A 25,866-nucleotide genomic window follows, 5' to 3' on the forward strand; every position below is an offset into this window, starting at 1 on the left:
GGAGTTATTTTCTAAATAGTGATGAGTGCTGGGACTCAGAGATAATAGTTCTGTTGTTCTGTTGGACTGGAGCCGTAATTGCCGCTGTGAAGTGTTGCAAAGAGAGGAATTGTTAAGAATCAGGATGGCAGAGAAAGAGAGACATGTTTAATCATTTATGCGCGCGCGCACACACGCACGCACACACACACACACACACATTACTGGCTAAATCAGTTCCAGTTGGCAAAAAAAAAAAAAAAACCCTCCTCTGCCATGTTGCTAATCCTTGCTTCAAATGTGCAAGTCACAGAGGGTTTGATACCGCTGCTGCTCTCCCCTAGGATAAACCAAGCAGAGGCCACACAGGGTCTCACACACGCACGCACGCACACACACGCACACACACACAAAAGCTGCGAGGAAAGGTTCCACACTGGCCTGCTAATAAATGTGCTGTGGTCTGATTTCAGTGAAGAATCTCTGACACATGGCTGGTGGTTCTGTCACCGTCCTCTGCGGATATGATTCGATTTTACGAGCGATATGGAAAAGAGAGTGAGCGAAGGCCAAAAGCAAAACAAAAACCGACACATATCTCTCCTTTCACGTGTGTCACTGCCACAAGGCCGTAAAAAGGTTTTGGGTGAATTTTGCATCAGTTTTCAATCTACCTCAGGTGAATACTCTGCGTATTTAATTTGACTGTCTTTTACTTTTTCAAATGTGGTATTATTGTGCTGATTATACTTTTAACTATCTTGTAAAGTTCTACTCCTAGTGCTTGAAAACAGTGATACTCAGCGTGTGTACTACGACGTCTATCTCTGTGCCTGTATGTCTGTATATAGCCACATTCTCTCATATCTGTGAAAAATACAAGATGTATATGAGTACATAGTCATTGTGTTGATTTTTGACTGTATTCCACACTGGATCTTGATTCTATTCTGTTTTCTTTTTATCAGTCAGTGTTTTTGTAGCTGCACTTCTGAGCAGCTGCGCCATGTGACTCCTGATCTTATCTCATCTTTCATGTCAATTGTGCTTTAAAAGTTTTATGAAATGTTCATCAAATTTTTTTTTTTTTAACTGTCCACTTGACATCTATCTGAACTGCAAGTTCAGCTACACAATGTGACTGATTTGTCACTACAAAAAAATAATCTTTTCCGACCTCTAGGAGGCGCTATAAGGCACCTTTAGCGGTTAAGATTGAGTTTCACTGTGTGTTTTACTCTGTGTGCCCTGTTATCAGTTATATTATGTTTTGGTGTCACAAATTCTGCTTTCCTCTCTGACGGGAAGTGAAGTTCATTTTGTGCGACTGCCAAAGTGATGAAGAAAACAACTCTTCTATTCATCAGATTAAATCACAGGCTTTAAAACAAATATCCATTAACTGTTCTCCTCTGATTCCTGGGGAAATAAGAAGTGTGCATGTGATCTGGAAGAGGATGAAAACAAACTCGACGTTGGTATTTTGATCCGTTATATCACAATGGAAAATATCTGCTGTGAATGTACTAATTGATCCACGACTGACGGGTGTACACTTCAGTTCCTGATCAGAGAAAATATTCCCTGTAGGTGTGAGCTGTATCCTCTGCTTTCGTCGTGCAACACTTCCTGTCAAAATCAATGTTTTTCAGTGCTCGGAGCTTTTACTCCTGACAAGGATGTTCAGATGGAATCACTCGATACATCACTTTATTCTCACTTCACGGTCGGGTATGTATACAACACGCACAGCACAATTATTTTTTGTTCTCATGCCATTGTCTCAGTGGGTTTCAGGTTTCCTCAACTTATGAATTCCTTACTCGCATGTTTCATTACATAGTTTCTGATCATTTTTGTGTTTCCCCGTTCACATGTGTACATTTCTATGCAGGATGTTTTTTTGTGTGTGTTTGTGGTTTTTTTTTAATGGTGATAAGATGGAAGGTTTTATTTATCCCTTCAGATCCTCGGTGGAGGACGAAGGTGATTCGGAGCCATCGGGACACTCCTGCAACAGAAGGAGACACAAAAAAGCTCTTAGTCATCTTGCAGTGACTCTTTGAATACAATGCAACACTCGAGATAATTCCAATATGAAAGACGAACTGTCTCGAGATACAAGTCAAATGAAATACAAGAACACACACACACACTAACACACACACCTTCACTCTGTCCAGCTCTGGTCTGCCTGGGAGGGACTTCTGTGTGGAAAAGGCCTGCAGAGTGACACGAGGCAGTTAGATCTAATGTCAGATAAGAGCGAGTGAGGTGATATAAGCTCACTCTTGGCGCTCACCTTCTTCGACTGTTGCATCTCCTCTGTGGATTTGGACCTGTTCTTCATGTGTTTCTGAGGAGAGGTGTTGGTGGGACACTGGGGAGCGAGAGAGAGAGAATGAGAGAGAGAGAGAGAGAGAGAGAGAGAAGGTTGCATTAAAAGAGGATCAAATGACACGTACATTTGGTTTATTCTGATTTTACACACCTCGTTCGTCTTCTGCTCCATGGTGGACTTTAAGATTCAAGAAAGTCAGCTCTGATGAAAACTCTGGAAGGAGACAAAAGAGACAGAAAATCTGATGAAGTGGTCACCCTGCACGGAAGTATGATCAGCTAGACATGCCAGATTAATCCTGCAAGAGGCGCCAGCCAATGACAGATTTCCTGACAGATCTGCAGTGTTGGTCCATCATCACTAGATGGCCCCTCAGACTCAATCCCATATGCTGCTCTGTGATTTTTCTAGATGTTTCTTTGACCAAGCCTGGTGTACATGATTCACCCGGGGTCCCTGCATCACCATCGACCGCGAGTTGGATAACCAGACAGATTCAGGGTCAACACAGGAATCTCAGTGTCACAACTCATCTAAACAAACCTTCTGACTAATTTTATGGAAAATGTTATCACCATTCCTGCGTAATCTTTAGACCTCGGGACACACGCGGACCTGAAGTTCACTCACGTCCTGTATAGATACTCATTGCCTTCACACATGGATTTCAAATGTGCGGAGCAACTCAAACCAAGAGGGGTGAGAAGTTTACACAGACAGCTGTATGACTGGCCCTGACTCCCCGTCAGGCAGCAGCATTCAGTGGTGGGCCAACCTGTCACACATCAGGGCTTCAAGCACCAAGATCAACTGTTTTACCTAGAGACCTTCAGCTGTTAGCTTCCTAGCTGTTAAGACACTGGTGCACTCATAGAACTGGGGTTACCTCCCTGGCAGTTACTGCTCCTCCCAACTAGCAGAGGTTTCTGATTAAAATCTGTTACAAAAATACAAATGTACAAGAAACATGGGGCAATTTGAAGTGGATAGAGCTGGGACGATATTAGCACCTTCAATCATTAGAGGCGAGTTTTTGAAGAACTACAAACCCCCAGCAGAGCAGCAGCCGACAGCGAGAGGCAGATCCACAGCTGGTGTCAGGAGTCCTGGTGGGCAGGAACAAAACCCCACTGGGTCTCTGGCTCAATTTGCAGGAGACTAATTTTATATGCTGCCTGTCGATGCCTGCTTCTGTCTGACATCTGACGAGTCGAAGCAGATCAAAACACTTCCTGTCATCAACAGTGTGTGTGAGTGTGAGCGTGGGAGGTTTATAGGTTTTTGTGTTCTAATGATAGAAAGCTTCTAATAATAAGAAAGAACACAACACCGCTCTTCATGGGAAAGTAATAAATGTTAAGAACGTGAATATCGAGAAGTCTTAGTAGGAACGCTTTGATTAGGAACAGCAGTTTCAAGATCGAATTGCTAAATTGGTGTGTCTGAAGCTTTCAGCCATATCTCATGGGCAAGTAACAAGTAAAGCAAACCAGCTATGACTTTTTAATTCTCTAACTGAGCCAAAGTTGAAATAAAATGTAGAAAGTCCACTGCCAGTGAACTGTCAGGTGCCCTGTTTTCCAGTTCAGCCAGCTGCTTTACAGGAAATGTTCCACCGAGGGCTCATAAAGAATGAATGGGAGTTGATCAACAGGAACTCACTGACCTCAGCAGGGAAGGCCAGTGAAAGTAGAGAGACAAGGATAGCCTGAGAGGGATGGAAGAAAATTTTAGTTGAGACAAGAAAGAGCCAGACCAGCCGATTCTAGACCAGCTGTTCTACCTGGCCAACCAAGCGCCCACTTTATAAATCCCATTGTCGAAAAATGAAATTTATAAAGCACTTGGATTCACTTTTTAATATTAAGAAGAGAAATAGTAAGAAAGAAAATTGCTTGAAAGTAAATGCCTGCTGCATTTTCAGCACCACAAAGTTGTGGAGAGCCTCAAATTGAGAGATGGAAGATGTTTACTGCAGGATATTCATTTCCTGGCATTAAAAATACAGTGCCAAAATGCCTTTGGCCAAACATTGAGCCTGAGGGTGATTACATAAGTTGCTGAAGTAGAAAGTCACACAATAAAATACAAATAGGAAACAGAGATGTCTGATGTTGGTAATTCCCTATGATACATGCGTGTGTATCCTCGCTAGGTGATAGCAACATCCACCAATTAGCCCGGGGTGAGAGGCAAATTACGTCTGTGAAACAACCACATGACACACGTCATCACACTTCATAGTGTTAGCTGGTTTTTGCTTGCTTGGTCTACAAGGTCTATCCAAAATCAGAAGCCAAAGTTCAATTGACTCAACACACACAAGGCTGAATATAAATGGGGAGTTTCCTCTTTATGGGATCTTTTTTTTTAATATCATGCCAACTGAAATTCTTTTCTAGAACATTATAACACGCTAGTTTATTGGTAGGATTTTTGTTTTCCGCTGCCTATAATCTTATCTTTCCTCTCACTTTAGTTGTATTTCGGTTTTACTCATCATTTGAGAAATACTTTAATAGAGTCCCATTTGACCCTTGTAGGAATGAGTGATTTCCAAAAACTGATAGTTCTTTGTCCACCATTTCAATACAGCGGGAGAATTCTGCTGATCAGCGGTTGGTTTGGTCTGTAGACTGTAGACTGTAGATGTACTTTCTCAGTTGGTTCAAGTCCCGGTGTTTTCAATCTGCCTTGAACGTCACATCCTGGGATTAGCTAGGTAACTTGGTCTATGACCACAATGAAGCTCCAAGTCTCAGCTGGAGAGGATCTGTGGCAAACTGGACCTGCTAGCAGGCGTTTGGTAGAGTGGACTGTACCAGAAGGGTTGAGCCAGTAGAGTGTCACCAGCCCATTATGCACACCAGTGCGTATGTTGGTTCTGGTGGCACAGCCAGAGGTACAAGGCTGTTGTTCTCCATGCACTTACTGTAAGAGGCTAATCTCAGCAGGGCAGTAATTCAGTGACTCCTGAGTGCTGTCTCGAACCACCTGAGGGAAATGACCCAAATGAGGATGATTTGCCCGCTTGCCTCACTCCGTCTCTCCCAGTGGTTTCCTGTCGCCGCCCCTCCGCGGGTGAGGAATCTCTCCATTGTTCACGAGTGATGCAGGACTGCAAAAGCGAAGCTGAGCTGGGCCTCCTTTGTAGCCGGAGCAAGGAAGAAAGAATGGCGCTTCTCCGTTTATTAGTTCACATGTGCAAACAAGCAACAACTAAGGTGACATCCAAAAACCCAACGTCTTTTGTGGCAGTGTGTACACGCACAAATGCACAAAATCCTCATACATTATTACGAAGGCATGAGCACGCCACACAAAAGTAAAGCACGGATCTAAGCCTTAAAAGCTACTCAAGAAGTCTTTCTGCAAGGCTGGGCAGACAGAATCTGTTGCCTCGCAGTCTTTTCCACCCTTTTATTCCACCCATGATCACTTTGAAACACGGCAAGAGGGAGAGGAAGTGAACAGTGACAGAAAAGTTTAATAAAAGGACACCACCAACGCAAACATCTGCATGACATCAGAAGCAAATCTATGCGTGAGATTTAAAACACCAGCAGAGATTGGCTCAGCTCAACTCTTTTGAGCGCAGGGTCGACAGTAATTAACTCCCCAACCGGGAGGGAGAACATGAAGAGAACGTCTTGTGCTTATTTCAGTGTGAACAATTTAAAGAGCAGGAAAGAGAATGGTACAGTAAGTTGCAGACACAATGCCACTCCCAACCGTCTTCCTGTATTTGTCCTTCCATTCGTCTGTTTGCCAATACAACTTCTTACCGAAGGTATAATCTGAAGAGAACTGGAAGTCATCAGTCGCCTTTTTAGAAAAAAAAAAAAAAATTTACCTCAGTACAATCCCAATCATCATGAAGCCGACACAGACAGACAGACAGACAGACAGACTCACACACACACCTCAAGCTGGTTGATGGCTGTGCACCTCACCTAATTCGGTGCTGATGGAGCCGCTGCCATTTTAACAACATACAGCAGAGACACCTCCCAGTGCTTTCATCCCACATTAATGTAGATGTACTGATCTCATCCATGGCTTCTGTTTGACACCATTTATGTATTCCTCTCATGACTCTCCAAGGCACAGTGAGTACCATTTAGAGCTTTCATTAGCAGAGGATTGATCTCAGCAAATAAACACCTCCAGATATTATAGCTTTCTTTTTAATCCATCCTAATGTTTTAAATAAAGCTCAGTCTATTCACAAGCTCCGGCTCAACATCTCGTGCTTTTCTTTTATGAATGAAGATATTAAATCAAGGACATATGACAGGAGTATGAATGATGGGAGTGTCAGGGAGAGAGAAGGGCAAGCAGACGCATCCTCTGAGAGAACAAGCTCAAGCAATCGACCTCCCCCCCCAAAAAAAATCAGCTCGATGAGCTGCCACACTCACCTCCTTTTCCTCCTCTTCTCTCAGTGCAGACGTGCGGCGGAGTAGATGGCACTCCTCATGTCACTGCTGCGATAGTGTGTGTGAGAGCACACCCCACTCTGCCCATTCATAGCTCCACCGACGCACCATTCATGCATGGATGAACACACACACACACACATCATATTTATATATATCACCAGATGTGCTAACCAGGACTCTTTACACTAATGTCTCCAGTTAGGAAGTGGCAATGTGATAATCATATAAGGCTCTTCCTCTGCTCACGGACAGAGGTTAATGAATATTTACATGAAATATGCAGGGTGGGTGACTGAGATGCTTCCCGCACCTCATGCTGTCACGTAGCCCTGGAATACTCATTCCGCTGACATCATCCATGAGGAGAAATCCACCTATGACTCATCTAATTTGTTCTGTAACCTACACAGAAATATGCCTGAGAATATCCCTCCTGGACTCCTCAAATGGAACAACTTCCAGCAACAAGTCTGTAGACAAATAAAGCCAGTCATTGGCTACAAACCCTCGATGAAGAGCCAATCACAGGGACTCACTGATCCCACACCATCACTATCCAAAAATGACATTACGTGAAAGCGTATTAGAGGGAGACTGCACCAAATATAAAGGGTGACAGAGAGACTTTTTTTTTTCCTGAGCTCCACATCCTCCCTACAGGGGTCCAGCTGCTCTACATTTAAAATCAAATCACGTAGCATTTGTCAAGCAGGAAACTGACCTCAGCCAACCATCCAAAAATCCTCACTGACAGCTGAAAGATGAAACCTGACAGCGTTTCCTGATAACAACAACAAACAAAAAAAGACAGTACAGATCATATTTCACCACAAAACATTTTTATTCTTTGGATGCACCCTGTGAGATATTTTGGGTATCACAACTACTAATTTATTCCCTGCAATATCACATTACTGGTTAATAATCTGAACCCTGAGATGGAGTTGACGATGGGAAATCAGGACTTGACCAAAAGTGCCATCACAGCAAACTAAATGGACTGAATTCTTTTTTATGCACCGCAAACGGATTTGAAAACAAGCACACAAAGACAATCAAATATTAAAAGTCATCTGGGTAAAAGATTCAATAATATTACTTGAAATAAAAATAAAACATTGTGCAACACACTTCAAAAACTGGACAGTCCTGGGCAGAAACATGTTAGTTACGGCTGCAATTGCAGATGTGAAGCATGTAATGTGGACAGTATCACTGATCATCAGGAAACCCTCGCCAACATTTGCTTCAGGTTGACCTAAAACTTCTTTTCATGCAATGTGGCAACAAATAATTCATTGCAAACACTTTTCCCAGAGGAATATGTAGTGTTTTAAAATGAAACTATAAATGCTTGCCATGATCCCTCTTCTTTACTGGTAGCATGTGGCCATCTCAGAGCTTATTTGTAAACATTTTGTTTTTTAAAAAAAAGTGCTATGCCATTTTTCACTTTTTTTAAAAAAAAAAAGGATTTTTGTCTCGACGTGGCTGGCAACGTGACAGTGCAAGAGCTGCGTTTTAGCTTTCGTCCTTTTCTCTTTCCATCCTGAAATCAAATATTTCAAAGTGTAGTTTCCCTCAAGTCTTTGGATTCAGATTCCGCCGAACTAGAAGGTGATGCCTTGTCCTCTGAAATCTCCTCTGAGTCTGCAGTAGAGGTTCTGGTGGTGCTGGACTGGTCCAGCTGCGTGTACTGTTCTTTGTCTGGGGGCAGTTGCAGGAACAGAGGAACCTGTAGCTGTTCTTTAGTCAGGAGACCTCGCTGGTCATCCACCCTGGAGCACTGGGCCCTTGTCAGCATGTCCAGAAACCCTGACACTGACACACACACACACACACACACACACAGGCTCATGAAAATTCTGGTATTCATTCAAAATTGCAGTTCATGCTCTACTCCCTACTACACTCCTATACAGTGTTCCACACAGTCCATTAATGGGAACTGAAGCTGTCCTGGCAGAGCGTGATGGCCAAACTTGCTAGTAGGTTTTCACTGGTTTTGTCACCTCTCTGTATTCAGGGCAATGAACAGTAACATATTCCTTAATCCCTGAACAATGATTTATGCAATTTTGGACTGCAGCTTGGTGTCACTGAGTGTATTTCCTGAAGGTCAGAAAGAAAAAAGAAATTCTTAAACTCTTCCTTCAGCTTCCTTCCTGTACACTTGTGTTAGATTTATGATGAAATTAGTATTTAGTTCATCCATCTCTATTCTATTCATGGAGGAAGATTGCGTGATACTGAAATCACTGTCAAATTAATTAAACCTTGTGATGAGAGTACTGTTTTTAACCCTTTTATCTTTGGACATTAAAAGTCATCATGTTGTAATCCTATCAGACTAAAGCTGATAAATTGTTTACAAATATAAAATCAAATCGAGGCAAAACTACATTTGGCATAGAGTCTCTGGCGGTCTCCTCGTCTTACAGTTTATTTCAGCGCATCACGCAACCCTCCTACATACTGCTGAGATGTCCTACCATCCATGTCGCGGTTCTTACTGGGCTTTGGCTGAGTCTTGGCTCCGCCTGTGTGAAGTGATGATCGGGCCACTGGGCCGCCTGCGCTCACTTCTCCTCCCTGCTGGAACCAAGACAAATAAACATGGAGCCCAAATATCATGAGACAGTCCAGTCACAGAAGACTCATTTTAGATGTCAGACAAGGATTCAACTTTGATGCTGGTGAAGAACTGCCCATGAATATCAACAAGCTCTGGTTGTATACAGAAAAATTCATTCATTACAGTCCACCACTCTTCTTTCCACTCTTTCCATGTCTTCATCATTTAACATCAAACAGCGGAAGAAACAAGCAGTCAGCCGCTGAGCACTGACCCACCTGTGTGGACGCAGCCGTCCAGCTGATCCTGGAGACGTTCTGGTCTCTTCCTGCTCAAAACACACAAGAAAGAACTCAGTCTCTACTGAAGAATGCAAAATATTCACAGCTGGTACCAAGTCATTTCCAGGTTGCTGATCAGCCAGAGAAAATATTTCTTGAGAATTAAAGCAATGAAATGTAACATTTGCTACGAATGATAATTACAGGACTCGAGTGCATTCATGTTGGTCAGAGCGAAGGACTCGCAATGCTCCAGAGCCGCGTGCACATACACACATACACACACCACAAAGATGATTTTCCTCTCACTTTACTTGCAGGAGTTTGGTCACTGGTCATTCATGCAAGGTTGGTCATTGTCATCTGTGTGTATTCGAGAGACCATGAATTGAGTATTCCTGTCCAGGAACAAGGAGAAGAATACAACTACCACTACTACTACTACTACGACTACTGCTGCTGCTGTACTACTATGACCCTATGTGTAATTTTTTTAGGCGAGAATGTAGGTGTTGAAACCTTTTGCCAACCAAATCTGTTGGCCTTAGACACCGAGTATTGACGAATGCCTTGACAGCCGTCCTCGCTTGCAGCAGCTCATGACATCGTCAGGAATTCAAGCTAACCATCAACTCGCCCTCATGGTTGGTGGCCAGGTACGCAGGCTAGCAAGACGCCATCGCCACACTAGCTGTGGACAGTTTACATGGTGTCCCACCAGCAGCTGCCCCATGTTGCCAAATCATCCCCAAATCTGCCGCAAGCTTGAACGCCTCTGTAGCGGTCCAACTTATCAGCTGTTTGGTTCTAGGTGCATAAAAACAGGAGCGAGGGAGCACGTCATGAGCTTGTCCTTAATTTCCTGACTCAACAGGATGACCAAGATGTCAGGAAAATCTTCATTCTGATTTACATTCACAATGCAGCTACAAGTTGAATATTTTCAATTTGCATAAATATGCAAAGAGGCAAAACAGCAACATTAGCGCAGCAAATTTTCCCTCATTAATCACAATTTAAGTGTCTTGAGTTTAATTCTCTTTTGTAGGTGATCTAACTAGTTCAGTGGTCCTCAGTAGGCGGCCCCTGGGCTGCATCCATGCGACCCACCGGCCACCTATTTGTGGCCCCCCAACTGCTATTCCTTCACTGTGTGTTTTGGTTGGGTCAGCACGTCAAGGTACAGTGGCCATTGGGAGGATCAGGAGTTTTCCCGAATGGCTGGAGCTTTTTTTTTTTTTAAACCCCAAATGCCGTGTTCATATTCCACACTGCCCTCACGGCTGAAGCACATACAGACACACAGGTAAACAGGTAATCCACAAGCGACCATACTTGCGCTTCACTCGCACCCCCACCCCCCGGACGCGATAAGCCAGGACTCGTCTCTTTTGTTTCTGGAGCAATTTTTAAAATTAATCAGTTTGTTAAACTGAAAGGGACATTTGCTTAGACGTGAGCGTCTATGTTAGTTTGGAACTCCTGAGATGCTTGATTCACCATCGGACAGAAATACGTTTTTCCTTCTTCCTTGTGGTTCTTTGTGTTTATATTCAAAAGGCAAAGTGTTCCTAACCCCCTCCTGACATATTTGTTTTGGATTCATGAAGGGGGGTCATGTTTGTTTTATTCGACTATTTATTTCAATTTATGTCAAAATGGAAATGACATTTTACTTTAGTTTGCATTTTTGTTGTTGATTTGAATGAAAGGGGCATTTTATTTTGAATATTACAGTACTATTGCATATGGCCGGACCTCAAAAAATGGAACCTTTGACTCACTATAAAAACTGTGGCCCTTTAAGATTTGTATTTGAGTACCCCTGAACTCGATCAACCCAAATTTGACCGTGAAAAGCATTTGTTCAACAAAAAAAACAAAATTTGTGGTTCAACATGGGAATAAAAAGGTGCCATTTTCCTTTTGCAAGTCAGTATACAAACAAAACGATTATCAATCTCCGATTTTAATGTAAAACTGTTGCATAATTCTGAAGTGTACCATTATTACTTTCAATCTGTAATAATTGTGTCGGCTTGTGATAGTTGTATCAGGCTTTGAGTTGTGTAATTAATTGCCCCTCGGGGATAAATAAAGTCATCTGAATCTGAATCTGATAATGTTGCTTTAAACTGGTCATTTTGGGATTGAAGCAATCCAAGCAAATCTAGTTTGCTCTTCCTAAATGCAGTGAGTGAGTGAATGTGAGGCGTGGGGCACTGATCCGAGGTGAAGTTGGGTCTGGTGTCTCAGCGTTTGTCAAATAAACTGAGAGAACTCAAAGTGACAGAGCAATCCACAAACCAAATGGGGTCGGACATTTCAGCTGCACAGAAAAGAATGAAGAGTGAGAGAGACACACACCCAAAGAAATCAGAGTAGGGAATGGAGGAATACGTAGACGGTGACAAAGAAACTAGGGCAGTAAAATGGACGGTGAAAAGACACTCTACCCCGCCAGCCAAGAGTGAGCAAGCGTCCAAAAAATAAAATAAATCAAAACCATTTTCTAGGACCCATTAAAAAAAAATAAAGAGGAAAACAGCCAAAGGTCAGGTAGCATTCAGAAGGGAAAAGCTAAATCTAGGTATCATTCACATCAGAGACGCCTGACAGGTGACGAAGGATGGAGTCAGCTTCCATCACATCTGTCATTCTTTGCCCAGTAAGCCTTCTTTAACCCTGTGGTTGCTTGGGCTTTTGAGAAAGCAGTGCAGATGTATACGTTAAGAAATATTAACACCATAGTAGATGAACGTATCTGAACCTTTAGCTTTGTCCAGTCGTAGTGTCTTGTTGGCCAGTCTGAAGATGGAGCTGCTCATGCTCACAGGCTCATCACTGCCCACCTAAAAAGACCCCCAAATGAGAAGAAAGTGCATCTTAATGTAAGGAAAATACAAATTACTGCATTACAGTACTGAAAATACTGCACCGTTCCATTTGAATAGTCATGATACGTATTCCAGAGAAATACGCTACTTTCTCTTTCAAACACTGTTTTATATTGAGCTTCAAGTGACTGTCATGTGACAAGTGAGTTTGTGCTGGAGAAAGAGGAGGCCACATGTCCTGGTTGTTTTGTGAAGAGGAAGCGACGAGTCTACAAGTCGAAATTACAGAATTTCTCTTGGGGATGAAAAAAGTATTCTGATTCTGAAACTTCACTAGAGGAGGAGACTCAGATTTCAATGGAAATTTCAACAGACTCCTGCACATCTATTAGTTTGCAGCACAATACAGATTTAATATATTTTCATCCGATAAATTCCTTGAAAATTATACAATTATATTCTTGAGTTATGAACAAAAACATGTCTGTAGTGACAATGACCTTGGCCATCAAAATAAAGTCCTCAAATCAACAGTTTGTTAACACTGCGTGGCTTTACACAAAAACCATTCAAGTTGAAAGGACTTTGGGCCTTCGCTGCATGTTAGCGTCCTTCACACGTCAAACCCACCATGGTGACCAGGACTTCATGTGGCTTGAGGTGATGTTTCTGCAGCACTGCCGACAGGGCGTCCTGCAGTGTCTTACTGGACTTAGCCACAATCCCTGCTGTCTTCCCAGTGAAGGCGATCTCCAGCCTAAGACAAGTTAACACTTCAACACTGACTTACGTGGTCAAAGTAAACAGCAAAATGAAAACACATGCAAACACTAGAGTCGCAGTAAACTGACAATTGCGTTTTTGCAAAAAATCCAAAATTGTTTTACATTGGCCACTAATCTGATAATTAAATGAAGATGGCTCAGAGAGCTAGTCTGTCTGGTGTTAACATGAGGACTTCCCTCCAATAATATGGTGAAAACTGCAGAGGTAACGGGTGTGAGAAAGCCTGCAAGGGTGAGAAAGACAGAAAAACAAAATGGAAATGAAGGAAGTTGCACAGTTAACTCACAAAAAGGTCACCCGCAGTTCCAGAGAGACCTGCTGATCTCTCAGTACAGAGCAATCCTGTTCGAGCGATAAGGGCTGCTGCAGAAAGAAAAACATTGTATGAGACAGAGAGTGATGATGTCGTCATTATCTGAACACAAAAGGTAGCAATTTAAAAAGAGGGAGTTAAACTGAAGCAGCGAGGCTGAGCTGATGTGTTAGGTGAGTCTCTCATTCTGCCTGGTGCAAAACATTTTCATTGCTCAATAGAAATATGATTTTTATTCCAAGGGACTGTGTGTGTGTGTGTGTGTGTGTGTGTGTGTGTGTGTGTGTAGGAGACACAAGTGCTCACCTTGTCCTTGCCATGAAGGTAGATGACAACATCTTTCAGTGGGAAGCCTCTCTTCTCACACAGGCTGGCCAGCATGTCTCTGATGAGCAGGCCGTTACGTGTAGGAGCCAGAGAGGCACTTCCATCAGGCAGGTAGAGGCAGCAGTAACCCCCCGCCATCCCCAACCGGCCTCCAGCACCCTGGTCTATGGAGCGGGGACTCGATTGGCCGTTCTTATTTAGAGATGGAGACGAGGTAGACGGGTTAAAAAAAATTCTCTGAGGTGACATTGACATTTTTCCTTCTTGAATTAATTCTATTTCGCGACAGAATGCAGAAAGGGCCAGCATGGTGTGTTTAGCATTACGGTAATGGTAGATGATGATTAACACCTACAGCAGAAAACTGACCAAAAACATCACTTTACAAAGTCCCAAGGTCATCATAGAGTGTAATCAGTGTCTAGCCATGTGTCTTCATTCAGTCGTACATGCGGGAGAGCATGAGTGAGGCGCTTCAACTGCTGGTTATTCTGTGCTACTATCGACCAGTGTCGAGCCAGGAGGTTTATTGTTTGTTCGGAGCTGAAATCAGTCAAGTGTTTGTGGATGATACCCAATGATACACTCTAGAGATTTTCTATGAATGTTTTTGGGCAGTTTTGTTGCTGCAGGTGTTGTTAGCCATCACTCACTATTAGCATCAAGCTAAACATGGTTGACAAAGAGGTGAGGGAGTGCGAGAGAGTGCACATAGCAAAACTCTTCATGAGGTCAAGCCACGTATTTGTGAGTACTTGAGATGCAAAACACTTTTTGCGCCAAGTATCGCTTTAACATATGTTTTGTACTGACCTCTTTTTGCCTGTAGAGGGAGCCGAGCTCCACACTGCTGGTTGACTTGATGGAAATTTGGGACTCCTTCCGAGAGACTAAAACATGAGCATTGGATGTGTCTGTTGACATCAGCAAGAACAAAAAAACAGACCCGATAGTGAGACAAAGAGAACCGGTTTACATCAAAGTTAAAAGCCCGAGATGTGGCACAGGCATTACCTCCCCAGGATCCTCTCTTTTGTAACCTTTTCTGTCCTGTCTTGTCACCCAAGGTGGGACTGTGGCTGGCCACATTCTCCCAGGACCCCATGTGGACTGGTTCAGTAGAGAGCTGAGGTAGAAGTTTGCCCTCTACACTTGCCAACGTGCACTTCTGGTAGAGAGGAGAGCGCACAAAGCGCCTGTAGCTGTCCATCTTCATCAACTTAAATATCTGAAACACATGAGGTCAGGAATACACAGTTGACGAAAGCACCAGCAACGTATCGCAGGAGAGCTGTCAAAAGTAGCACATGGTGAAATGATGCCAGTCTCATTATATTTCTAACATTTAGCAGTACTGAAACTACCAAAGACCTGATCCACAATCATATTTTAACACAAGGCTGAACACGTGAAATAATAGGGAATTAACTCATTTGATCCAAGAACTGTGGTTGCAACCTATCACATGACTATAGTTGGAGGCACACACACATGCGTGCGGGCAAGCTCGCCATGGCAAGGCCTGGACTAATTTTAGTGGAAAGAGAAACATGTAGGAGATTGGTTATGCAGAAGGAAAACCTGAAGATTTGCAAAAGCCATTTTGCAACCGCTGCTCCTAAGCAACATCCATAAAAGGGAGGGAACACTTGTAATTTGTCGAAACATCTAAAAAGGACCGTCACTCTGATCTCTTCAAAGAGTTCAGAGAAGTAATCAAGTGTTCATTGAGTGTTATTACTGGCATATTGATAAAGTGTGACATTAATACCATCCCTTTATCGTTGTTTTTTGTTTGTTTGTTTTTTTAGGTGGTGTAGCCTTGCTGCAGCTCCCGTCTCCACCTCCTCAGGCGTACACACACATGCGCGCGCCCGCACACACACACACACACACACACACTTCATATCGGTATCATATCAAAGTTTAAAATGGCATCGTGACAAACTGACATTGCGACTTATCGTATGAACTGTGGATTCCAGACAGACCTGCGCTTGAGCCTTGCTAAACATTTCAGGTGTGGGCAGTTCCAGGTCCTTCTCCTCCGTCTTGGCAGAATCATCGATGTTGATTGGAAAAGGAGAGCTTTCAGACAGGTAGGAATCATAGATGGAGCGAGCTGCTGCCTTCAGCTGCAAAGGGTGACAACTCAGGATTAGTGGAGCTCATCAAGATAAGTATCTATTTTAAGCTCCTGGAACAAGAACCAACACAACACTGATACTGTTATTTCCTCTTGGATTCCTGGTCTAAACACATTGTACTGGTTCTGCAGCAACTATGTAACGGACCAGTATGTCAGACTATATTTCACAACACAAGACTGAAATGAGTTAACTGGACTCAACACGGTCAGATCTTTTGCCTGAAGACAACTGCAAGCTGAATTTGAGTCACAGCACCACTTAATGGTTACTGGAAGCAAGACAGATGTGACAAATCAAAAGTACACTGCTGTCTTTATGTGATGGACACAATATATGTTGTTTGTGTGCTCTAGCGCCACCTAGTGGATGTAGGAAGAGAAATTTGCACCACAGTGCAGTATTTGTCTGTTCCCTCTCGCCAAACAGAACAGACATACAAAGTGTAAAAGGCCCCCCTCACAACAAAGGGCCAGGGGCCAAAAGTTCACTTTGGCAGAGTGCTTTGTAGTTTATATTGGTTTTCTCTTAGCCTTCACATGTTTTTGTATCAAATTTGATTCAAATCTTCTTTTTAGTCTCCTGTCTGGTTTTTAATTTGTCTTCAAGAGCCTGTGAACCTTGTGGAGTCCTGGGGCTCAGAGACAAACCCCATTGAGGGTGGAGTTGAGTGCATTTTGCTTCCACCATGTTAACTGGCATTTCAAATTGTTGTCCTCCTTTTAAAGGCTGGACCAGACTTTCAGAATGTAGAGTGAAAAGCACAACAGTACAGTGAGTCACAAATGACACAGAACAGGAAAAAAAACAAGGGAAAAAGTCACTGTACCTCATCCAATGAGGTTGCTTGAATCTTCCTGAACTTTTCACAAGCCTGCCAGAATAAAATATTCTCGGCACTCACCTCCGATCTGAGAAAAGCCTGTGGAGAAACAGTGTTTGAACACACCAGGTGAGAGGAAGTTAGTCAACATCAGTGCAAGTCATTTCCGAAAACAGCATGCACTCTCAACAGTGCGCACGTGTGTGCAGAGACGGCATCTCACTGTAAAGTAGCTGACTCCGCAGGGGTCCTCCAACAGCTTTTCAAATGAAACGGCCCAGCTCAGCACACTGTTGGCTGGCCCAGCGTCTCCGCCTGGAGTCCCGGGAAGGCTGCTGCTGCTGCCGCCACAGCCCCGTGCAGACATATTCAGCTCTACTCTCATACAGACACAAACACACCCATTTATCAGCACAGAATCAGCTAGAAAGAGACTGAATCAGATAGTTTCTCCTATCGTGTACAGACATGCTCCACCCTGAGAAATGCCAGAACTTACCTCCGTCTGACACCGCCTGGCTCTGGGAGGAGAGACAGTAAAAGAGAAGAACACAAAATCTTAGGAGAAAGTCTGATGAGAGGGAAAACCGAGGCGGTCAGAGTGGCGGAATACTTCTCACTGCTCTTCAATATTCACTACACTGAACTGTTTATCTCCTTAACAGCGTATTAAGAGATATTTGTAGTCCAGAATGCACATCACAGAAGCTAAAGCATGTTTTCAAAAGCACACAAATATTTAGGAAGTGAAATGTGAATACCAGGTGCAGGCTCTTTTTCTTTTCTGCTGGCAGTTCAGTGCATCAGTCGTGGCAGGAAGTGGTTGTGACACCAATGGCAGTAACTCATTCAGCTTTCACAGCCCACTAAATATTCTTTTACATTCATAATCAGGTGCCCACACGGTTTGTAAGTGACCCGAGTATGACTCCTGGCTCCTCCGACATGCCACAGACACGCAGGTTCCCATGCAGGGTAAAGCAGAGCGTATCATGTTGTTCAGAGGTCTCCTTTATGGTAACAGTCTCTGCACTCATGTTGGTCCTGGCTGCTCATGAGAAGTGTGATACCACCAACTGAACCCGATTTTTACCTGTTACTTCATGAATAGATGTATGACGAACTTGACTTACCATTTGCTTTCAGCACGCTCGACTGAAAAGTACCGTATCACAATTCCTGCTATTAAAAAAAAAAATCCCTGATATTCATTAAGACAGTATTCAGTGTGTATTGATGTATTGCCCCAGTATCATATCTATCCAAATCCTAAATTGTCACAAATTATCACCAGCAAACTAAAAACCTATCCATGTTTCACCCATTTCAAAATGCTCAGGATTTGCTCACGACTGTTAGCTCTGGAGAACACTCCAGCTGTTGGCCAGAGGAGCCGCCACAAGAGTCTCTGTGCCTCAAGTTTAATCAGAGGGTGCCACACGTGCAAGGGTGAAATGATGCCCCGAGAGCAGCATCCGTGCTTGTGCTAGTAAACATAATGGACTCCTAATTTGATGAGAGGCCGCGTGAAGAGGTCTGTCGCTACCGACGTCTTCATAATTCTACACAAAAGAGACAAAACGGCTCCTCTTCTTCTTGAATGCAAATCGCCATTAACATTGTTGTTCATTACTGCCATTGTTCAACCTGTAATGTCTATAAATACATCGTCCCGCAAACTACTGTGCGTGCATGGAACGCGTCCTCCAAACGCACAGCTTGGGAGCTTTATACAAGTTTCAGGAGTCAACTGAGGAAACAAGGAAGGTTTTCCCCAAATTTCATGAAAAATTTGATGAATTTATGATGACTTATCTGAAATTGAATGTCACTATTAGCACCAAAAAATAGATGTTGCATTACAACTGTTTGCAGTAAAGAAAATAGCATCGTACTTGAAGGAAACCACACTTGAGTAAATTTGTAATATCCTGAAGTGCAACATCTCAGCTGCAACAACAACAAAAAAAAAAAACCTCACCTCACCTCACTGTTGCATTATTTCTTGCCTGCTATACTTTTACACATTGCAATTTTTTCTGGCTTTATATCTTATTACATTGTAAGGTTTTATTGATACTTCAGCTTTTCAATCTGGTTATCAGGAATACTCCAAAATTCTGCTGTATTCTGGACTAGTGCTTCACGATTTTGAAAATACATCCAATTGCCATGATTTAGACCAATATTGCAGTTATGATGTAAGATGAGATATTTTACATTACTCTTACTTTTAATGAAAAACCCATTAAAATGATTATGGTGCAGTTTTTGAGAGTTTCTAATCTGTCCTAATCTTAAACAAACACTGCGTTTTACCAAGATTTGAATCATCAAACGGCAGACAAGGTCTGCAGCTCCGGTGTAAGGTACATAGAGATGTATTTATTCTTAAGGCTTTTAAACTATTTTTAATTTTTAGCTTGTTCTGTTGGGACTGCTACCAAGTTCCGTTATCCTCGGTGGATTGATAAAAGGAATTCGCACTGCAATCGTAGAGGCGGAACGTTTCTTGTTCTCATACAGAGCAACAGAGAACTATGAGGATTATGAGATGAAGTTTACCAGAAATATGTTCATGTACGTTCACACCTACGGCAGCTCGGCCTACATACACATGACAGACATATTCTAGTTTCCACCTCTGACTCAGACAGGCCCAGGCTGTTTTCACTAGCAACCGACTGGAGCGTCACAGCCTGACTGGTGCTTGCACTGCTGAGGTCAGACTGACAGTACAAGCTAAAACAGGAAACTGATTGACGCTTCACTCAAACTTTAGAAATGTCAACCTCATAAGCATCATCATGGTTGAAAACGTAGAGCAGTCAACTCGCCCAGCAGTGTGGCTTTTTCTGTTTCGACGTCAAAAATTTGATTGAAAACACCTAGCAAATGTTAGCAACTCACCATGAGGCCAACAGGAATCCCTAGAGAAGTAGAATTCTTCGCCATGGTGGCACCGTTACCACACTGGAAGCTGGAGTCCTTTGTGTTGTTCACGCTGTCTGGGGCACAGAGGAGTGCTCCACCCAAACACAACACATTCTACTCTTCACTAACACATAAAAACTCATCACTTGGGTACTCCTGTCACTTCCTGCCGGGTAGGGAAGTCTTGCCATAGCAACAAACCACAAAAGAGGAAGTGGAGTTACTATGATCAAACTGTTCTCAGCCCATGTCTTAAGAAATGCTATGATGTGAGAGGACGACAAATGCGCAATGTCAGCTTCTGATATACAGTCTGCTTACTTCTCACCACAGCTCTTACTTGGTTGTTATCTTTGGCCTTCAGTTTTTTCTTTTGACTGAAGCATCTAAGTGGAATTCCTGAAGACAGGTCATCTATGTAGAGCCAACACTTCCCACTTTATGCGAGCAGCCTCCCAACAAGACCGACAAATCCCAAGTTTACTGAGCTGGTTGATGGCCGCCATCAGGGTTCGGCTCATCTCTGATGTCTGGTTTCATCAGGCCAGCTCACACAATGATCTTGTTGAACTTGCTTGGTAATACTGGCCCCTTGAGTCCCACCTCTCATGTTCATGTCATCGACATGATCAGAATGAGGACATTTATGCGGCTTTAATTTATGACATATGCTCAAGCACATGTCAAACACTGGCTTGGATCATTAATTTTCCTGAAAAAAAAATCAAAAACATCTCTATTTGTTTTCTTTTGTTTCTCCCCTCAAGGAATATTAATTGTGCTCTCCAGGATCAGGATAGTTGGTACCACTCGATGTGCCCAAGTTCCGTATTTTAAAACAAACAAACACACATACACACACTTTACATCTCAGCCATTTAATAACAGCGGTTGATAACATTCCATGTGGTATTTTGCACATGTAAACGTCCAAGCCAACATGTCTACAGATAAAATATGAACAGAGATCAATGCACCACTGACTTAATGTGACAATATTACAACATAAAAGTGCTAAAATCTGAATACTTTCAGAAGGTTTGTATGACTAATGCACAAGCAGACATCTTGGTTTGGGAACTCAGGGTCCCTGTAAGGTCGACCAAGTTGTTGGTATTCTGACATCAGAGGTCATTCCATTCTGTCCAAGGAACTAGCCAGGAAAGAAGTTCCCAGCACAAATTGAACTCACAACTATAGTCAGAAAATTCACATCACTTCACATCAGTCCAATGTCAACCTGCCTTTTGTCAGAGGCGGATAACTCTCACTTGGTATTTCCATCCATCAATTCAAACTGTGCTCCGGTGCAGCTGCGTGTGAGAGATAAACCGCGTGCAACAAATTGATGTTTGATCAAGTCTTGTGGTGTGGAGATGCATCGATACATATGCTAAACAGAGATGGGAGGAGCTTGCAAAGATGCAGCAATCACAAATCAAATGAATAGAAGAAGAAATGGCAACGACATGTTAGGTCAGCTCAGTTACTCAATATCACAGTCCAGCCAGCAGCAGATTTCAAATCAACAGAAGACGTAAAACAAATAACACTTCGATTAGCGCAGTATCTGCCCAGATAATCTTTTCAAATTTGTGCAGCCCTGCAAACTAATTCTGCTTATGTCAGACTTCTCCCTGTGTGTGCTACCACATTCGCTGTGACATCAGGTCGGTGATATTGCAGAGTTCTGACTTTTTCCCAGTTCTTAGTAAAACTGAATGGAGGGTCAGCAGAATATGTGGTTGTTTACCACGAAAGTGTGTGTGTTTGTGTTTTATTTGGAGGAGGGGAGATTGGGGTCACTTGCAGTCACTTAAATCTTTTAATATTTATTGAATATGGCCTCTCTTTAATGTCAGGTAGGAAAATGGTGTACAGTTTTAAGCTAGAGGGCTTAATTGTAGCACTCTGATTTGTAAATTTAATTCAGTTTTATAGAGTGCTCCTTGTCTGTGAAACTTAATATGAAATTTGGTCATTATTAGCTTAGTTAGTTACGGAGTAGCTAGAATTATGAATGAATAGGAAAAATAAGGTTACAACCGTCCCGGGTCTCCCCTACTGTGCACTGCAGGTAGGTTTCTTGTAAATTGTCCTACCTTGACGCCGACAGTGCACCATTTCTCATATTTCCTCAACTGCTTTTGTGCCGCAACCTTTGCCAGAGGGAAGAACCTGCGACAGAGCCCACTGAACGCTACCATCTTCGGGAAGATGCAAGACGACTCAGACGAGAAACGGCTCCGACTTAATTGACATGGTTGAGTTTACCTTCTCCCAGTGATTCCGGACATGCGCAGAATGGCTCCACACAGGTGTGGCGGGACGGCTGATTAAGCGCGCGGCTTCATTTGGAGACGGCTCTCCTGCCTCCTGGCCTGGGTCGAACCCTGGTCGTCAAAATACATTTTTTGTGGTTCTTGAGAATTTATGAAGTAAATAAACTGTTTGTATTCAGTGGCAGCAGACTGAGTTTTGTGTTCAACCGCAAACGCAGTTAAAACTTATAAAAGAGGATACAGTGTATTTATTAAGATGTGTTAGACTGTCTTATTTGGGCCGAGATGCGCTAAAACTATAAATTAGCCGAATGATTTAACAAAATGGCACAATTTTACAATTCATCAGCTTTAAAGCTCAGCGACATTTATGATAAAATATAACATGAAAGTTGCAGGAGTGATTTATGGCTGTCAAACACTGTAGAAGTGAATTCTCCTCCAAACAGTGTTTGCTAGTAAAAATTTAGCAATGGAGGATTCCGTTTTTGCTATGAATACAAATACACGAGTGAAGTTGTGACGTTATTTGTCAAAGGCATTAGGTTCTCATTAAATGTGGCGCCCGTGATGTTTTCACTCTTAGAAACGTGTGTATTGTTTTCACTGTTTTTGCAGTTGAAGACAGTTAAAGATTATCAAATTGAAACAACATTGCAGGTATGAGAGCTTGTGTTTTGTTTTGTTTTGTTTTGTCCGTGTGTGGCAATGTGTCTCAACGAACAGCAGCCCACAAGCATGAACAGCAGCACTCTCTGCTGGACACAAATGAATACACTACATGAGGCCCCTGCATGACCTCAACAGTATTCTAGCTCCGATAATAGTTGTGTTTTCATGTTGTGTCATGTGCAAGGGTGAGCTACTTTGCTTGAATACTCCTCTGCTGTGCTGATTACAGAGTGTACCTGCATTTTCTTACTTCTCTAAATGTCTGCGCACAGTTGAAAAATCTTTATTTCAACCCGAATGTCACTCAACGTTACAAAAATATACCAACATCAGTGTCACCAGCGTTATCACCATGGCTTCCACCCTCGAGCGCACAAACAGCACCATTGTTTGTGTCATTGCGATATTTGCATTGATATCAGTGTTTTATTGTCAGTTCTGCTGCACCTTCTGTGAGACAAAGACCATGAGCGAGTCATGACACCATCACAGGTAACACACAAAGACATTTGAGCTTTATAATATTGGCTTTATCTCTGGATTATACCTCATCTAGAAGCTCCTAATATAGTATGATATGTAGTAACTCTTAAATGTATTCATGCATTTTAACGATGTGTCCTTTCTTACAGAGAATCGTTCTCAGCGTGATTTATCTTCTGCTGGGTCATTTTCTCAAAGGTGAGTAGCCACCAAAAGTTGTGCGAATATGAATTAATGCTTGTTTAAGTCAAAGTCTTGTTTTCGTGTGGTCATCGTAGCTCGTGGGAGCTCTGACTGTGTCCCTGTCCAGTGTCTCAAATGCAACCTGACAGAAACTCTGACAGGTAAAATCAAGTCGAGTCTCTTTGCAGTACAAAATGATATGTAGCAGCGAATGTACCTGAATATCAGCGACCTTAAGTATTTGCAAGGCGAGATCCTTCATTTGTGTTTTCCCTGTAGGATTTTGTACCCTCTGCCCCAGATCTGATGCTCACTGCATCAACGGTTAGTGCCCCTCATGTATTTACTCCCTGATTCATCCTGTGAATTCTACACTGATGTTTTACTGATGATGACAATGATTTTATGAATATATCTGAGATGTGCTGTAAGATGCTGACCGTGGTTTTCTCTGTAGTAGTACCTGCAAATATTCCATCAAACTGCACACCAGGTAACCGGCAACGATATCTTTATGTTTGCCACCTCACCGAAACATGAAAAACCTCAACACTGTCTTTTCCCCATGATTAGACTTTAAGGTGTCCATCAAGAGTACCGGCTCCAGTGTGCAGGAGGGTGAAGACATCACTCTCACGTGTGTCCATAACCTCCCCGATGTGAATCTGACATTCCATTGGAGGATGAAAGGGAGAGAAATCGTGGATGGTCAACTGAATAAAAATGAGCTGGCTCTCAAAAAGGTGCTTTCACAGAACGAAGGCTGCTACATCTGCACCGTGAACAGCTCGTGTGGCAGTTACCAGTCCCAGCCACATGCTGTCACTGTAACAGGTGGGTCGATGTCTTGTTTCACACTGGATGGTTGTAGAATATTAGTCAATTTATTTTACACTTTTTATTGTCTGGATTGAGAATTTATTTGATTAACACTTGTGTGTGTGTGTGTGTGTGTGTGTGTGTGCGCGCGCGCGCGCGTGTGTGTGTTGCCTCACTTGTTTCAGACTACACTCAGGTCACAGTGATCATCTGTGGCATTTCAGCTTTGGTTCTGCTACTGATCACGGGCGTGGCCATGAAGGTCAAACTGACAAGAGACCATGGTGAGAAATCAGTTAAGCTCTCAAATCACAAAGCACCTCTGCCTTTTCTAATATATCTTGTTTTTAAAAGCGATCACGATAGCTTTTTGACAATATTGTTGAAATATGATAGCGTCTGTTGCTTTCTTCAAAAGAGCTCATTTTACCTCTGTCGGGTCAGAGAGTAGCTGAGATCACATGGGAACTGCAAGAGAGCCATGTTAGTCAGAGCAGTGGTTCTCAATCCTAGGATAAGGACCCTCATCAGATGGGGCCAAAATATAATTTGGGGTTTTACCAAATTGTTGCTTTATTAATCTTCCTCCTGTAAAGATTCTATCATTTGCCGTGTGTGAGAGTCAAAGTGTGTCTGACCTCGGACCCTTGGAAAGGTAGTGGATACTATGTATACTATGTATACTATATCTATACTGCTTGTTTTACATGTTAGCCCAGTTATTTCAGTAATATGTTTTTGTTTCCATTATTTAAGACCTAAAATACATGTGACTGTGACAGTGCAGTTTTTATATGAATATGAAATGCTGAAACAAAATGGATTTTAGTCAGTTTGGCAGTCAAAAAGTTGGAGGGAGCCAGTGGGAGTGCAGGGGTCACAACCACCAACTTAATTATTCTGGGTGGGGGTCAAAAAGGCTGAGAACCACTAAGTTAGAGAAAGATATAAAATGATCGTGTAATAAATAATGAGGTGCTGGATACAGTTACAGTTGCTTCTAGTCTTTGTGCTAAACTAAGTTAAGCTAAGCTAACCCCCTCCTTTCTTGCTGCAGCTAAACACAGAGAGCGGATGAAGAAGGCGGAGGCTGAGCGGAATGGCGGCGCAGCTTTTTTCCCACCTAAATAAGAATCAGCATGAATATTGACTTGTTTCCTGCCGGTATGCATTTATTTAACATAATAAATCTTCAAAATCTGACCTGCGAGTGTGTGTGAGATCTGGTTAAGCGAAGGTTTATATGTGGTTATTTCTTGTCCATAGTTTTACACAGCCTTCACCGAGACCACACCCACCCACCAGAAAGCTTATTTGTTGAGTAAAAGAGCCTTGAAATGTTTTAATCCAGACACACAGGCCAGGCATGCTGAAACTAATCCCACTGAATGCTCCACTCGCAGGAACGCCACTATCAGACGCAGAGCAGCTTTAGAGGCTGACATGTAATAGATATATAAAATGATAATGCTGCTATCCACTGCTCTCCAAGAGAGGGATGGATATGGGATTTGACTTATGAACACAGAAATAAGGTCCCTGAAACACGATTTAATCCTTGATGTGTTTAACTCCATGCATCCCGTCAATCCCCATCTTTCTGCTTTAACAGCACACACGCACACACACAGCCTCAGCCATA

At 42.7% G+C, this 25,866-nt stretch overlaps 2 protein-coding genes and 1 long non-coding RNA gene across 9 annotated transcripts; 1 reads left to right on the forward strand and 2 right to left on the reverse strand.

The window, feature by feature from the left end:
• Positions 1-1,405: 1,405 nt before the first annotated feature.
• Positions 1,406-7,000, reverse strand: LOC147250953 (uncharacterized). Its single transcript, XR_015119031.1, has 5 exons — positions 6,742-7,000; positions 2,471-2,533; positions 2,282-2,359; positions 2,148-2,201; positions 1,406-1,990 (listed from the first exon to the last, which is right to left on the reverse strand). It is a non-coding gene; the product is annotated as an uncharacterized LOC147250953 (long non-coding RNA).
• A 588-nt stretch (positions 7,001-7,588) lies between these two features.
• On the reverse strand, positions 7,589-22,053 carry rgs14b (regulator of G protein signaling 14b). Of its 7 annotated transcripts, none has more exons than XM_086221426.1 (14): positions 21,888-22,053; positions 17,351-17,372; positions 17,075-17,226; positions 16,858-16,950; positions 15,873-16,016; positions 14,896-15,109; positions 14,695-14,795; positions 13,861-14,073; positions 13,528-13,601; positions 13,086-13,212; positions 12,389-12,470; positions 9,616-9,665; positions 9,255-9,357; positions 7,589-8,583 (listed from the first exon to the last, which is right to left on the reverse strand). In XM_086221426.1, exons 1-14 carry the CDS (start codon positions 21,990-21,992, stop codon positions 8,327-8,329), a joined length of 1,737 nt encoding a protein of 578 aa, XP_086077552.1. In that variant the 5' UTR covers positions 21,993-22,053; the 3' UTR covers positions 7,589-8,326. The 7 variants fall into 7 exon arrangements, with proteins under 7 accessions (XP_086077552.1, XP_086077554.1, XP_086077551.1 ...); XM_086221428.1 differs by having other exon boundaries at positions 9,276-9,354; positions 13,528-13,604; XM_086221425.1 differs by having other exon boundaries at positions 9,255-9,354; positions 13,528-13,604.
• A 1,816-nt stretch (positions 22,054-23,869) lies between these two features.
• On the forward strand, positions 23,870-25,389 carry LOC147250955 (uncharacterized). Its single transcript, XM_086222003.1, has 4 exons — positions 23,870-23,898; positions 23,979-24,239; positions 24,410-24,508; positions 25,282-25,389. The coding sequence occupies exons 2-4, from the start codon at positions 24,089-24,091 to the stop codon at positions 25,353-25,355; spliced, it is 324 nt and encodes a 107-aa protein (XP_086078129.1). The 5' UTR covers positions 23,870-23,898; positions 23,979-24,088; the 3' UTR covers positions 25,356-25,389.
• The last annotated feature ends 477 nt before the right edge of the window (positions 25,390-25,866 follow it).

This window comes from Aulostomus chinensis, chromosome 13 (assembly GCF_037954235.1).
Source record: "Aulostomus chinensis isolate RoL2024-O1b breed Wild chromosome 13, RoL_Achi_v1.0, whole genome shotgun sequence".
NCBI classification, from domain to species: domain Eukaryota; kingdom Metazoa; phylum Chordata; class Actinopteri; order Syngnathiformes; family Aulostomidae; genus Aulostomus; species Aulostomus chinensis.

What these genes read in the sequence shown, in the direction of transcription:
- rgs14b (XM_086221424.1), bottom strand. Translation starts at nt 21,992, where the DNA reads ATGGTAGCGTTCAGTGGGCTCTGTCGCAGGTTCTTCCCTCTGGCAAAG. An exon ending in GGTGCACTGTCGGCGTCAAG is followed by an intron (nt 17,373 to 21,887) that starts GTAGGACAATTT and finishes CTCTCCTCCCAG; the next exon opens with AGCCAGGCGGTGTCAGACGG. An exon ending in CCAGGCGGTGTCAGACGGAG is followed by an intron (nt 17,227 to 17,350) that starts GTAAGTTCTGGC and finishes GTATGAGAGTAG; the next exon opens with AGCTGAATATGTCTGCACGG.
- LOC147250955 (XM_086222003.1), top strand. Translation starts at nt 24,089, where the DNA reads ATGAAAGGGAGAGAAATCGTGGATGGTCAACTGAATAAAAATGAGCTG. An exon ending in ACATGCTGTCACTGTAACAG is followed by an intron (nt 24,240 to 24,409) that starts GTGGGTCGATGT and finishes CACTTGTTTCAG; the next exon opens with ACTACACTCAGGTCACAGTG. An exon ending in CAAACTGACAAGAGACCATG is followed by an intron (nt 24,509 to 25,281) that starts GTGAGAAATCAG and finishes TTCTTGCTGCAG; the next exon opens with CTAAACACAGAGAGCGGATG.